Raw genomic sequence first — 14,060 nt, forward strand, 5'->3', positions numbered from 1 at the left:
CTTGGGTCATCTCATTCGTTTTATATACCAGTCATGAACCAGCTCGCGACTGCAGGATACTCATCAATTGCGCTGGATGTCTATGGTCAGTACTTGCTTTATTCTGTTAGCAGGAATCATACACTAAAGATCAATAGGCAGTGGCCTTTCCGTGTTGTCAGAGGGGGTTGAAGATCCAACATTTGACACAATCGCGAGTGATGTAAAGGCTTTACTGGAAGGACTGCGCATCCGACCCGAAAATGCCGTCGCCGTTGGACATTCTATGGGCGGTATCATTGTACCAAAGCTCGCCCTGAAGTGCAACCTTCGCGGGTCAGTTCTCATTGGCCCTGTGCTGCCAAAGCCTGCAATGGCCGAGATCTTCAATACTCGCATAGAGACAGCCAAGAAAGGTGAGCCAATTTGAAGTACAAAGAGTATGATCTGGTATTAATCTTGAGCTCAGAGGGAATGGAGCCAATGGCCAAGACTATTCCATTCGCCGCGACAGGCTCCAAGGCAACTTTGACACAAAAAGCATTCATTCGAGCTCTGTTACTGTCGCAAGAGCCCGAGGGGTACATCGCCTTGTGTCGCGCGATTGCGCAAGCAGACGTGCCTCCTTACGCAAACATCAAATGCCCCGTGCTTGTTCTATCTGGTGGAGAGGACAAAACAAGCCCGATTCCGGATGCGCAAAAGATTTTGAGCGAGTAAGTACTTATTCAATTGCAAGGTCAATGGATTGAAGCAATCAGTGCTGACTCTTATTTTAGTTGGGGCTGCAGCGACTCGTCGAAGAGCATGCACATTTTGCCTGGAGTTGGTCATTGGCACTGTATTGAGGCAGCAGACGAAATTGGTTCCAAAATACAAGAGTTCTTATCCAAACTGGGTTAAAGTTTTGAGATAAGATATATATTAATCAAATCAAAATGCATTTCTTCGCGGCTTTAATCACCAGATATTGCATTGATGATCTTGTGTTGCCAGACTGCGTGTTTAATGTCTGACCAAGCCATCTCAGCACTGACTCAGAAGTGACCACGCAGGAATTCAGTGGCGTTGACCCCTCAATGTGACCGTCGGCTACAGGGATCATTCCATCGGCAGCTCGGTAATAGTGAAAGGTACGCCAATTTACGTCAGCGGGAATGTCACCAAATCTTACCCCATTCTCGTGGCCAAGTAACCAATAAAGACCTGGCCATATCCGACAGTTCGCGGCCCGCGGTTCACTCCCTCAGTTCCAGGGACTTCACACGATCTACCGACGACGAAATGCCTACCAGGAGGGTCCGAGACTGCGAGAGAAGGCGATGCGCCGAGGCCTGCGAGAGCTGCAAACGTCGCAAACAGAGATGTGATGGCCGTAGACCCTGCGCCCGCTGCATCAAGCGAGGTCTCGGTCATGAGTGCCACGAGTCTCAATCTGCCTCAAACAATGGCGCAAGACGCATCCTCGCGTCATCCCTACCAAGTCCCGATCCCGATAGACTCAGTAATATCACCGAGCAGACCACTCCTGCTGGTAGTATAACCGTCGGAAACAGATCGGGTCTGACGTCGGTGGATGAGACGTATGTTGATGACGGGACCTCTTCTTCTCTGCAGCTGCTCTCGAATACACAACCCGAGAGACTTCCACGCATGTCGCGCCTTGTTCAAGATACGAGGGGTGAATACATGTTCATTGGCGACTCTGCAACTCTGTCTTTTCTACAGAATATTCGGAGGATTGTGCGACGTAGCATAGGAGATTGTACCCTTGTTGATGACCCATTGCGACATGGTATCGTCGAAGCATCGCCTGAAACACGGCGAGGATGGATCCTGTCGAGTGCTCAGAACCCGCCGCCACGGCAGTCGGAGCAGGAACTCGATTACCTTGTGAAATGGTACATGCAATCAGCTAACTGTGTACTTCTTCTCTTCGACCAAACAGAACTTGACCAAGGCATAAGGAAGTGGATTGAAGATGGCCAAGATATCGCTGACCCTGCGAGTTCTGTATACTATCTGGTCTTTGCCATTGGTGCGCAAACAGGGCCAGAAGACAAAGATGACCTGGCTGAGACCTTCTTCAACTATGCCCGGTACTTGACAGTGGAAACACTGATAGAAGAGCCGGGCATTGTCACCATTCAAGCGTTCGTGCTCATCGCCATGTATCTTCTAGGTGCATCGCGCCGCAACGCGGCTTTTATGTATCTCGGCATGGGAGTTCGAGCGGCATATGCCATCGGTCTTCATCGCCATGATATTGCTTCCCTCTTCTCTGCCAACGAGAGTCGTGCGAGAGAACAGCTATGGAAAGGCATCCGAATTCTGGATCTTTTCATGAGCGCCTCATTGGGTCGGCCTCCCTCAACATCCGAGTTGAGAGACACTACAAACCCTCAGAACTATTCAGCTTGCAATGACCTCTCCATGATCTTCGAGTTGATCCTGACAGATGTTTATGCAAAAAGAATGATATCTCCAGAGATACTGGAACGCATCAGCAAGCATCTCCGACGATGGACTGCACAATGTGGAGAGGGTCTCGCGGTTGATGGCATCGAGCAGGATGACTTGATCCGTGACCAGAATGGCGAAGAACAGCCAAATATTGGGCTGATACACCTCAAACTCACTGGTCATTGGACCGTCATGCTCCTGTCTCTTCCATTTCTACATAAGGCGGTATCTCAACACGTCGAAGACAATGAGCAGTCCGCGCAAGGAACTGCGAAGCGATCTTCGTCAGCGAACCAAGTTCTTGTCCACTCCTGCCTCGAGTCGGCAGTGCGGACAGTGGACCTACTACAGACTCTTGTCAGGACTGGAACTATACCAAAACGCTTACCGATTGTTGGAAACTCGGCGTTCGTATCTGGTCTCGTCCTCGGTGCAGCAATCTTTGGCGATTTCGACAACTCATTCCCGCTCGAGAAGAGCCTCCATGCAGCGAGAGGCGTTCTCGACCGCTTCAGTCGTTACGATGCTGTGGCGAAGCGCCATCTTATGATCTTGGATCACCTACAGAATGCATGCGACATATACATGGATAACCGGGCAAGGCTACGAATGGAACGTCAACGGTACCTCGTCAACGGTCTTTTCGGGAGTATTCACACCATCGGGAAGTCGCCATTACGAAATTCTCAGCAACCAGAAGGTAACTCTCGAATCGGTTCAACGGATGGGATACAAACACAACCGCAAACACCCAGACCGGGCCAAGTAGCGAACGAGATGACCGAGGAGCAACAAGGCTTCTCAATAGAGGGAGGGGAGCAAACAGATATTGACGTTGATATTTCAGCGGATGCTTTTCTTGGTATTTCACCGAACATGCTTTGGTTTGATTCTTTTGATACGACAATGTCTCTATTTCCTATCGTCGATACGCAAATAATGGGCGACGAAATGATGGCCAACGGTGTTAATAATCAAGAATGAGACGGATATCCGAAGGGACTTTTCAGTGGACCAGAGTAACCAGATTGAGCGGGCGACCAAGGATGATGGTCTTACGGGCATTAGCGAAAATGGCGAATGGTGGAACTTTTGTTACTTGTCTGTCTTTTGAAGGGCGCAATGGCATTCTAGGCCTCACGAAATATAATGCTTACGCACATTTTCCCCTCTCAGACTGGATTGAGCAAGGGAAGCTGGCCATTGATGTGCGATATCACAATATAACGTTACGCAGGGTCCTCAGTGGAGATATTATAACCCGCCATTGACATTGACCCCTCACTAAATCTAACGCAATAACATCAACCAACAGCCCTCAAAATAGCAAAACATCGCATATCTCTTGAGGTCGATTCCATTTTCAAATAGCGCCAGGCAAAATTTGTTCAACCTCCATAATGCCCTCACCAATTCGGGCGAAACACCTAAAGCCTGGTGACAAAGTCGCGTTCATTTCACCATCGGAGCGTATCAACGCCACGCTTCCAGCAGTGGTAGACCGAGCCTCTGCTCTTCTCACAAACAAAGGATACCAAGTGCAGACTTTCTTCAGCGCAGATAAGGGCATTCAGTCATGCATCGATAATCGACTCTCTGAGATCCGGGCCGCTTTCTCAGACCCCAGCATCTCCGCCATCATCACTACCATTGGCGGCACAACCTTCACAGAGCTTCTCCCGGCCCTGATTGCGGATAAAGAACTTCACGAGACCATTCGCGCAAACCCAAAGATTGTAGTGGGCTATTCCGACATCTCGGGCTTGCACTGGTTCTTGTATGGTTTGACGGGTCTCAGGACTTTCTATGGTCCTGGTGCAGTACCCGAGATCGGGGAAGCGAACGATATCAACGACAAAGATACCCCTCTTGCCTTCTGTGTCGATAATCTGCTTCGAGCAATTACATCTACAGAACCACTCGGACAGATTCCCAGATCCAAGTTTTATGCACCCAGAGCAGCGCCCTTCTTTGCAACACCAGAATCCACAGAGCCACCAGAGGTTGTGAAGACAACGGACTGGCAATGGCTGCGACATGGAAAGGCTCGGGGTCGCTTGTTCGGTGGTTGCCTCACTGTAGTCGCCCGCTTATCGGGAGTTTCAGCCATTATTCCTGACTGGCGTGGCAGAATCGTCTTCCTCGAAACTGCTACGAACGAGGACGGTTCTGGTGGGAACCCTCCTCATCGTGTTCAGGCAGCGTTTGCAGACTTGATAGCTCAAGGTGTCTTCGAAGAGGCGGCAGGACTGGTTGTGGGACGACCTTATGGATATGATTCTGATGAGGAGCGAGAGGTTTATGCTAGCATCATCAAGGGACTATTCTGTGAGGGACGGCTTGCGTCAAAGAACTTCCCGATTCTATTCAATGTGGATATTGGACATACGACGCCCATTGTCACATTGCCGTATGATGCCTTGGCTGAGCTTGATTCTGAGACTGATACTTTTGCTGTTTTGGAATCTGGGGTTGAGTAGCAGAAGGGACTGAGTAGCATAATACAATCAATGTGCACGCAACATTTCATGGTATCTAAGAATAGAATACGATCCATCATTTCACTTCAAACTCAACTTTCCAATACCAAACTACCAGGTTCTCTCTTGGGTCCCTTCCATTATGATCAATCGAGCGGGACGCCCGCGTGCGCTTTGTTTGTTGAACCTTCATTTCCGTTTTATCTCGAGTGGAGGCGTGCGTCCACCTGTCGCCCAAAGTATCTATGGGAGTTGCCACGAATACGCAGCGAAGAAACGGATGTCATCTTCGAAGGGTCTGGAGCCTCTCGTCAGATCCGTCCGTGGAAAATCATAGCATTCTCCAGCGACGACGTGCCATTTAGGCGAAGCATAGAGCAGGAATTTCGAAGGGAAGGCTTGCATGTGACTCCTGTTGAGCCAGTTGCTGTCGAAGTTGATGGATTTCTTTATTTGTCGAGACAACCATCTTCTTGGTTTGCGTGGGGAGTATATGTTACAGTCAAGGATTTGCAGTTCGGGTCGAGTAGGTTCAATATCCATCGGCTCGAAGCGCAGCTATGCCAGTGACCATTGTTAAGACGAATAGAACGCAGATCGATATGATTAATATGGCTGAATATTGAGCCCATTCTTCATCGTCGAATTTTCGTAGATCTTTAGTCCAATCTGGCATGTTGATGGAGCCAGCTTGAACAAGGCATGCGAGAGCGAATATCGAAAGTACAATAAGAGTCCAAATACATATCCAGACGTTGAAAAGAGCCCTGGAGAGGGGAGAATTTCTAACTTGCTGCATGTTCGCAATACTGTAGTATACTAGAGCGAGAATTTAATGCAACAGGGGACTTATTCAAGATTGGAAGAACAGACATTTCAAAGAGAGGAAGTATTGTTACTGTTCTTTTGACACGATAATTATGGCGGTTATTAATACTTACATGCCAGGCTCGGAGAATATCAACGACCCCTTGCACGGTTTGATTGACGAGCTGTCAGCGCTAGACAGGTGGGGCGAATCCGAGCCAATCCAGTAACTCAAACATCAAGAAATCTGCCTTGAAACGGGTGATGCAGTTTTGTGAGACATGAAAGAAGCCGCCAAGTTGGAAATACGAAATGACTCATCTCCAATAGAATTGTAAAGTGATCCGGTGATTCCGGACCAAGTTCAGTAGTTCTCAGTAGGGGGGAGGCAGATACATCAAAATCGATGGGCTTCCTCAGGCAAAAAGGTTCTGTAACTCTGCGGCGGTATAAAATAGCAGTAGATCATGTACAATATCTGCCCTGAAAGTCAATTGAGACAAGCCCTCTCAGAAGCGATAATAATGGAATGGCAATTTACAATCAATTTGGGAAATAGGGCTTCTGTTGCCAAAGCATAAATGCACTGGGTGTCGCTCAGTTCAGCAAGATTGGATTGCCCAGAGGGAGGCCAGTGAGATTTTGTTAGGTATATAGACTAATTACAGAAAGACAATATTACATAAGCTCAAGCAAAGCAGCTTGGCGCAGTGGAAGCGCGGTATGTTCTTCTCCACAGTGAGAAATCAAAATTCGTACTAACTCATCCCAGCCGGGCTCATAACCCGGAGGTCACTGGATCGAAACCAGTAGCTGCTATGAAGCATTTCTTTTTTTGCAATTTCTTATTATTTGTCGTTAGCTTTTAATTCTTTTTTTAAACCCTATATTACACTACGTAATAAATGATTATTATTTTAATTACTAAAAGACGGGCCTGCCTACAGAATACCTAATAAGACTTTTACTTAGTACTTATGTCTTAGCAACGGTCTGGCAGCTGTCAATCGATCTTTCTAAGACCAATAGCGGTGACAAGCGCTTTCGCAGTAATGAATCTCTATGTAAAAGTTAAGGGGCATATTTCAGTAGATTACAAAACACTGGGAGGATTAAACTCCTTATAATGCCTTTTTCTTTTATAACACATGATGCAAGCCTGTATTGGCCTTGCAAAAAGTTGTAAGATAGCTCAACGTATCTATCCACCCGGTACAGCAGGTTACTACAACAGCAAAGTTAGCCGATTGATATCTGATATAGCACTCAAAGATTGTTACCAAGGAAAGAATTTAAGCTCACAAAAAGGCTTCAATGCAAAGACTTTCGTCACAAGGCTTAATAGCAACCCGCTTCCTCTACCGAGTACAATTATATAAGCACTAGCGTCTGCCTAGCTCAAGCAAGATGATCGCATATCAACGTCAAGCTCCGTAACTGCATCAGACCTCGTCAAGGCCAATAAGAAGCAAGGAGAGGAACCGTCAGAACGGATGTGCCAACATCCGAGGAGCGGAGCCGTACATACCCAGCATTTGGATGCGAAATTTTCAGGTCTAGATGAAGTACCCCTCGGAGCAATATTGTTCAAATTTGCAGCAGAATATGATGAAGTACAAAAAGGATGTCAGTCTTAATAAACCTTCTCCTAAGGAACCAAAACATGCTATTATATAATCTCAAATCCAAGAGAGAGCTTGTCGACTTCATGGTGATGACGATAAATGTCTTGCCTGGGGCCGAGCACGTTAGAACTGTTATCTTTTGCCCCAATGATCGATTGATGCCTAAGCTTATAACTCCTCCACGAAGCATATCAAGCCAAAACACTGAAAAATCCCATTTAACTTTAGTTTTTAGAAGGCAATATACGCATAGCCTCAATAAAGATAAGTCTCCTAATAAAAAACAGAATAATATGCTTTTATGATGACTCAATCAGTAACCTTATTAGCAGATCTCCCAGACGTGGCCACTGACAGAATCGCACGTGGCATAAATAAACACAGTCAAAATCACATTAAGTTCCCTCGAAGAGGGTTGCCCCAATGATCGAACCCACATTTGAGCCTCAGCCAAGGACGCAGATCTATAATCAGATCGTCATTCTGTATCTTCTTGGCGTGTTTCTCAGCGCAAGACAGGAAAATCTAGGCCATATCCCCTGCGCTTGCAGGACGGGGACCTTTCGGTCCGTTCCCCATCACCATCTGGAACCAATGATCAGAGGGGCTTTGAAATCCTCCGCATTCTCATTATGATCTACAGGCTGAACCGGAGGGTATTGCCGTATTTACGAGTCTCGCCAGGATGTATTACCAGAATAGACCTAGAAAATTGATAGTTTGACTTTAGTGTCCCTTGCAACAGCCAGTCGTATGTCCAATGGCAGAATGACCAGCAAATATGCACATTGCTTTTCTGTAGAGAGACGTTTTCTGATCCCTTTCAAGCCATCTATCATGTTTTCGACTACGTCAGATACCATCACAGGATTCTCATGGAGCATATACAAAGAGGAACCCATTAGTGGATCTCCAAAACGCCTATATAATGTCCCAAATCTGTTTTTGATATCCTGATCAGCATTCAGAAGGTACCTGTCTTGAGAAGCGATTGACATCGAGGCATCAACATGCGCTTCTCTGTTATCGTTGCCGCGCTTTGCGCCCCCTCGGCTCTTTCTTTCCCATGGTTAGCCCCGGAAGGGTTAGATGCGCTGCTCAACCACCCGGAGGCGCGGACGGAGATCGACCGACGATTGAAAGAGCACCAAGTCAGCCAAGACGAGAAGAGCCACGAATCTCGACAGCTCAAGACTGGCGTCGTGGGGGGCGTTGTGTCCTTGCTCGGAGGCACTGTTGAAGCCGTCGTCGACAATGTCCTGGGCCTGATTCCTACCAATAAGGCCGTCAACGGTCTTCAGAAGTTCCCTGAAGCTTCTCACCCCTTCAAGGCGCCTGGAAAGACTGACCAGCGAGGCCCTTGCCCCGGTCTCAATACTCTGGCCAACCACGGATGTAAGCTGAGAATTGAAGGATTAGCGGACAGGTAGCTGACAGTTGACAGATATTCCCCGAAACGGTATCGCTACGGTCGGCCAGATCCAAGCTGGCACTGCAAAGCTCTTCAACATGGGTGCAGATCTTTCCACTCTCCTTGCCGTTGGTGGCGCTGTCGACGGTGGCGACATTCTGTCTCAGAAGATGAGCATCGGAGGTCCTGATAATCGTGTCGGGCTCCTGAACGGTGCTCTCAACAAGATCTTTGGCAAGCCATCTGGTATCGCTGGACATGGTAAGTGATCGTGCTCAATACCATAAACCGTGGCGGTCATTAATCAGTTGGACAGGAAAGTTCAACGAAGGCGACGCGTCTGCTACACGTGAAGATTTCTATCTCAACGGAGACAACATTTCATTCAAGTCAGAGCTGTTTAAGCAAATGCACCAACAGGCCCTTGCCAAGGGAGATGGCACCTACAACGTCGATGCGATCAAGGAACACTTCAAGAATAGATATAGAGACTCCAAGGCCGCCAACAAGCAGTTTTACTTCAACGTTCCAAGTGCTGCAGTTGTCATGGGCGCATACTATTTCGTCCCTGGCTTCTTCTCAAACGGTACCATTGGTGCGGGGGGTATTGCCAATGAAGCTTCTATCACCTCTTTCTACGGCGCAAAGCCAAAGCGTGAGAACGCTTGGAAGGATAAGGATCTTGAATACACCCATGTTCCTGAGCGCATTCCTGAGCAGGGCTGGTACCGACGTGCTACACCCATGACCATTCTTGAGGCTGTTGGCGGGATTCTTGATGTGTATCTTTACGCTCAGCCAGCCTTGGGAGGATCTGGCGCTGACGGTAGCTGGGTTGTTGGGCCACTGGACTTACCCAATGATCCTCAAGGTTTGAGCTGCTTCCTGTACAATGCAATCTTCGCCAACTTCCCCTCTGAGCTCTTCAACTCTGTAAAGCTCTTGCAATCGATTCTTAATGGCGTCTCGGATGCTCTTGTGCCCGGGTACAAGGCTCTCGGCTGCAAGGTCGATTTCCCGGATGCCAAGGGATCTTCAGCGAGTAAGGAGTTCGCCGCGTACGAGAAGAAGTACGTTGGTCCAGCCAAGACAAAGGCTGTAGGTAGTGGATGGTATCAAAAGTAAACATAGGTAGACATCAATGCGGAATCGTTCTATGTATCTAGTCATGGCATCAGTTATGGCAACTCGTGGATAACATTTGCCGAGTTTGAGACAGCCCTTTCGAACGCAGAGAAGAGTATCTCATTCAATGGCAACAAGGACATACAAAGACAAAGACTAAGAGCAAGAGACTATGCGGTCAACTCGGAACGAATGAAAATTGTAATACGGTTTTTCAGGAGGCGAAAATGCTTTGGCAGGGAGAGCGAACTGCTCCATTGTTCATCTCTTGGGCTACCATGGGAAATTTTGGCATTTCATTGCCATGCCTTGGTCAACGTGGCGTATGTATTTGACCCTATCTCTGATAAAGTCGCTGAAGCGCAGGTTCATGCCATGGCTGACAAATAGACAGCTTCGCAACGTTATACAAAAGCGGTCAATTTAGGCGCATCAAACGTCATTGAGCCTGCGATAAGATCTTAATCAAGCTAGATGAAAATTGAGAATTATGCTTATTGGGTATTCAATGCTGACTCACGTCATCTTGCGCATTCAAGTTTTGTTGGCCCGACGGAAACTCCGCAGCCCGAAGGCTACCGGAATCTGACTGGCACCGAAACCTCATACGGACATCTCACCAGCCTAACACTAGTGATCAACGACAAGATAGTGAGAAGACTGCGAGACGGAATGTCAACTAGTACTGCTCCCAAACCTTCTGGTGTGAGAAGAAGAGCCTGTGTCAACTGCACCTCTGTCAAGTCGAAATGTCTGCCATTCTCATCTGACGAATGCCAGCGGTGTAATCGGCTTGGTAAGCGCTGCACCTATCTAAATGTTGTCGAAAAGCGGAAGAGTCCTACCAGTTCCTCGTAAGTTTATGAAAACAGAGGTCGTCGCTCGATATTAACTGGGCTCAGCCGCACGCGACTTCTCGAGCAAAGACTGAGTAGAGTTTTGGCTCTGCTGGGTAACCAAGCCCAGGGTACGCCCATGAGTGGCTTCGTCGCACAGTTAGCGGCCGAAGACCTCAACATGGATGTGCTGAATGATAACAGCTTTGGCCAATTGCCGCTGTCTCTGGGCTTAACACTTCAGGGGACGTTAGATATCGTTGATCGCGGTTTTCTCAGCTTGGCTGAAGCACAAAGTTTGCTAGACAACTATCGTAGCAAAGCCGTTCAACACTTTCCGTTCGTTCCCATTTCTTCCGAAATTACCGTCTCTCATCTGAGATCTGCCAAGCCCCTCTTATTCATGTGTGTCATGGCAACCATGAAATTCGACAATTGTAGCATCCAACACCAGATCGGTGAAGAAATCCGCAACCAAGCACATCAGCGAGTTTTGATGCAGTCAGAAAGCACTCTTGAAATTCTACAAGGCCTCTTGATCTACCTGGCATGGTATCAGTACTTTTTTATCAGCTACGAGAAGCAGCAGATTGTTCCGATCGCACAATTGTGTATCTCGCTGGTCCAGAACCTGGGGCTCGATCAGAATCCTGACAATATGAGACGAAAGGTCGATCTTGGGCCAGATGAAACGGCCCATGGACGCAAGGCCGCACGGTCTGCAGAGCAACTTCGGGCCTTGCTTGGAACCTATTGCACAGCATCTTGGTACGTATAGAAAGGTCAAGGGTCATTAAAAGGAAGCAGACTAACGGACCAGGGTTTCTATCAAGTTTCGGACTCGCGGCGCTTTGCCATACACAGGATACATCAAACAGAGCTGGGAACTCCTCCTAGCCAACGCAGAATCCCCGAGTGACGTTATGATCCCCCATTTCGTTCGTATAAGCGAACTGTGTCGTCGTATATGCGACACTTTTGGGTATGACGACCTAGAAAACTCAGGGATGAGGGGAGAGTTTGTCAGTGCCATGGCTTTGCAGACCCTCAACAACGAATCTACATTGTTGAAAGCCTCCATTCCTCCAGATCTCCAGAACAACCGTAAGTAAACTTCCAAGAACCATCGGCTCATGACTTGACTAAAGTCTATCGACAGTTGCTATAAAAATGGAGGTCTACTTGCTTGATACTTTACTGGGCGAAGTTTCACTGCATGATGACTTTTGGGATACCACATCGACTTCTAACGTCTTCATAACTAATAATCCGTCTTCCTCAACCAGTGCCAGGGTTTCCATCTTGTTTGACCTTATTCGAAGTTGCAAGTCGCTGAATGATGCCATCATAGCCTATCAAGACGGAGAGCTCTGGTACATCACGTTTTATACAACGGCCAAGATTTGCAGAAGTCTCTTGTGTCTCTCAAATGCAAGCAAGATATCATCCGAAATCTTTAGAGAGACTGGACTTGCTTCCTACAATGACCCATTCATGGCCATTAGCTGTCCTGTTCATGACGCTATGACAGTTGAGAGGGTGGCTGACCTGAAGGGCGAGGCAGAGCGGCTGCAAAGAAAGTTCAAGAATCTCTCTTCTCAAGTACAGAAGATTGGTAATGAAGAAGACATCATGCTCGGATTCTCAGATATGATATGGGCGGTAGCAGCTGCGTATGAGGAAGCGAAAAGGCTGGAACCAGGCCTTTTGAGCTTTTCTATTGGAAGTGATGGACCTAATTCCTCTTCTGAGCTGGGTAGCTCGGAAGGCTATCTTTCGAGTACCGGTTCTGGAAATATTCAGCCAGACCCAGTGTTAGACTTTGGTCTGATGGAAGATGAAACTTGGGAAGAGTTGTTGGCTGGGATTGCTTCCGTGAATAACCCTCCATCATCGCTGCAAGTATGAGTAGCTGCAATTACCAAGCAAATAGTATGCCCTTCAATTGACATTGTCGAGAACCTTGGCAAGAGAATACAGTAAATTGCGAATTGCTGCACCATCGTCTTTATATCCGTAATGACATATGCTGACAGGACCAAAAGCCTTGGCTGAAGATATTCGCTTGCAATCGATTGGGTGGGGAGCGCTTCAGTGGCTGACCGGAAATTCCGCCTCCGGCGAAGTCACCCAAAGCTTGGTAATAGCTGCATAGACCCTGTTGCGAGGGACGGATATAAGATGCCTCATTACCTTGACCATGAGAACTCAGGGCAAACTACTCTTCTATCTCAATCCAAGGCAAAGCAATTAACAAAGTTTTATACCAAGCGCATTCACTATGCCTCCTCCCAAAGGAACTCCCAACCCTCTTGAAGGGCCTGGTAAGCAAGCCTTGTTGGTGTGGCTTCATTTGATGCATGGAGTAACCTCGATGAAGGTGACTATGACGTTACCTCAGTGGTACACTCAGATACCTACCCTGCCATTGACCCGAAGAACTTTGATCTGAAGGACAAGGTAGTTCTCGTCACTGGAGCATCTCGAGGCTATGGCCGAGCCATGTGTGCAGCCTTTGCACGAGCTGGTGCTTCTCGTATTGTTGTCGCTTCTAGATCGGACATGTTGGCAACCGCCGAAGCTATCAAAGCTGCAGCAAAAGAAGCAGGCCATCCGGAGCCAGAAGTCCTAACCATCAAAGCTGATGTTGGCGTTCCAGAAAGTGTTGATGTTTTGGCGCAGAAGATCGACGAAGCATTTGGCTACGTTGATGTCGTGATTAACAATGCAGCATTCATGAAAATGGTGTCCATACCTGATTCTGAGCCTGCAGACTGGTTGCAGACCCTCACTGCGAACGTCTATGGACCTTATCTCATTGCACGGGCCTTGGCCCCTTTACTTGTCAAGTCGAAACTCAAAACTATCATCAACATCAGTAGCGTCGGGGCTCATCTCGTATCGCCGACTCTAAGCTCATATCAGATCTCCAAGCTGGCGCTAATCAGATTAACCGAGTTCATCTCGGTCGAGTACGCGGACAAGGGGATTGTGTCGTACAGCGTCCACCCTGGAAACTCTCCTTCAGAGATGTTGGGCGGGATCGAGGGGATTCCTGAGCAGTTTCGAGCCGGTCAGTCTGTTGATTCGAGTCACCAGTGTCATATGCTAACAGGAACAAGCTTTTGTGGACACTCCTGCTCTTTGCGCCAACTCTTTGGTTTATTTGGCATCGGAAAGACGGCCTTGGCTGGCTGGGCGTTACATCAACCTCACATGGGATCTTCCTGAACTGATGACGAAGGAAGAGGAGATTGTCAAGGGCGACAAGCTCAAAGTTCGTCTTGTGACTTAGTTAGATACTCGTTTATTAAGCGCAACTATGGGAGTCGTC

General features: G+C 47.8%; 4 protein-coding genes across 4 annotated transcripts; all 4 read left to right on the plus strand.

Annotated features, from left to right (window-relative positions):
* Window positions 1-33: 33 nt before the first annotated feature.
* On the plus strand, window positions 34-3,426 carry FSUBG_8867 (transcriptional activator Mut3p; the record flags this gene model as incomplete). The annotated part of the gene is made up of 4 exons (XM_036687318.1): window positions 34-85; window positions 138-395; window positions 449-695; window positions 1,203-3,426. 4 exons carry the CDS (start codon window positions 34-36, stop codon window positions 3,424-3,426), a joined length of 2,781 nt encoding a protein of 926 aa, XP_036535621.1.
* A 416-nt stretch (window positions 3,427-3,842) lies between these two features.
* FSUBG_8868 (microcin C7 self-immunity mccF) lies at window positions 3,843-4,922 on the plus strand (the record flags this gene model as incomplete). Its single annotated transcript, XM_036687319.1, has 1 exon — window positions 3,843-4,922. The coding sequence occupies one exon, from the start codon at window positions 3,843-3,845 to the stop codon at window positions 4,920-4,922; it is 1,080 nt and encodes a 359-aa protein (XP_036535622.1).
* Window positions 4,923-8,364: 3,442 nt separating this feature from the next.
* FSUBG_8869 (cercosporin resistance protein) lies at window positions 8,365-12,634 on the plus strand (the record flags this gene model as incomplete). The annotated part of the gene is made up of 8 exons (XM_036687320.1): window positions 8,365-8,749; window positions 8,799-9,026; window positions 9,082-9,863; window positions 10,109-10,213; window positions 10,365-10,744; window positions 10,793-11,494; window positions 11,547-11,830; window positions 11,886-12,634. The coding sequence occupies 8 exons, from the start codon at window positions 8,365-8,367 to the stop codon at window positions 12,632-12,634; spliced, it is 3,615 nt and encodes a 1,204-aa protein (XP_036535623.1).
* A 373-nt stretch (window positions 12,635-13,007) lies between these two features.
* FSUBG_8870 (glucose 1-dehydrogenase 2) lies at window positions 13,008-14,021 on the plus strand (the record flags this gene model as incomplete). Its single annotated transcript, XM_036687322.1, has 3 exons — window positions 13,008-13,050; window positions 13,128-13,799; window positions 13,849-14,021. 3 exons carry the CDS (start codon window positions 13,008-13,010, stop codon window positions 14,019-14,021), a joined length of 888 nt encoding a protein of 295 aa, XP_036535624.1.
* Between the last annotated feature and the right edge of the window lie 39 nt (window positions 14,022-14,060).

Source organism: Fusarium subglutinans, assembly GCF_013396075.1.
Source record: "Fusarium subglutinans strain NRRL 66333 chromosome Unknown NRRL66333_c0000126, whole genome shotgun sequence".
NCBI lineage: Eukaryota > Fungi > Ascomycota > Sordariomycetes > Hypocreales > Nectriaceae > Fusarium > Fusarium subglutinans.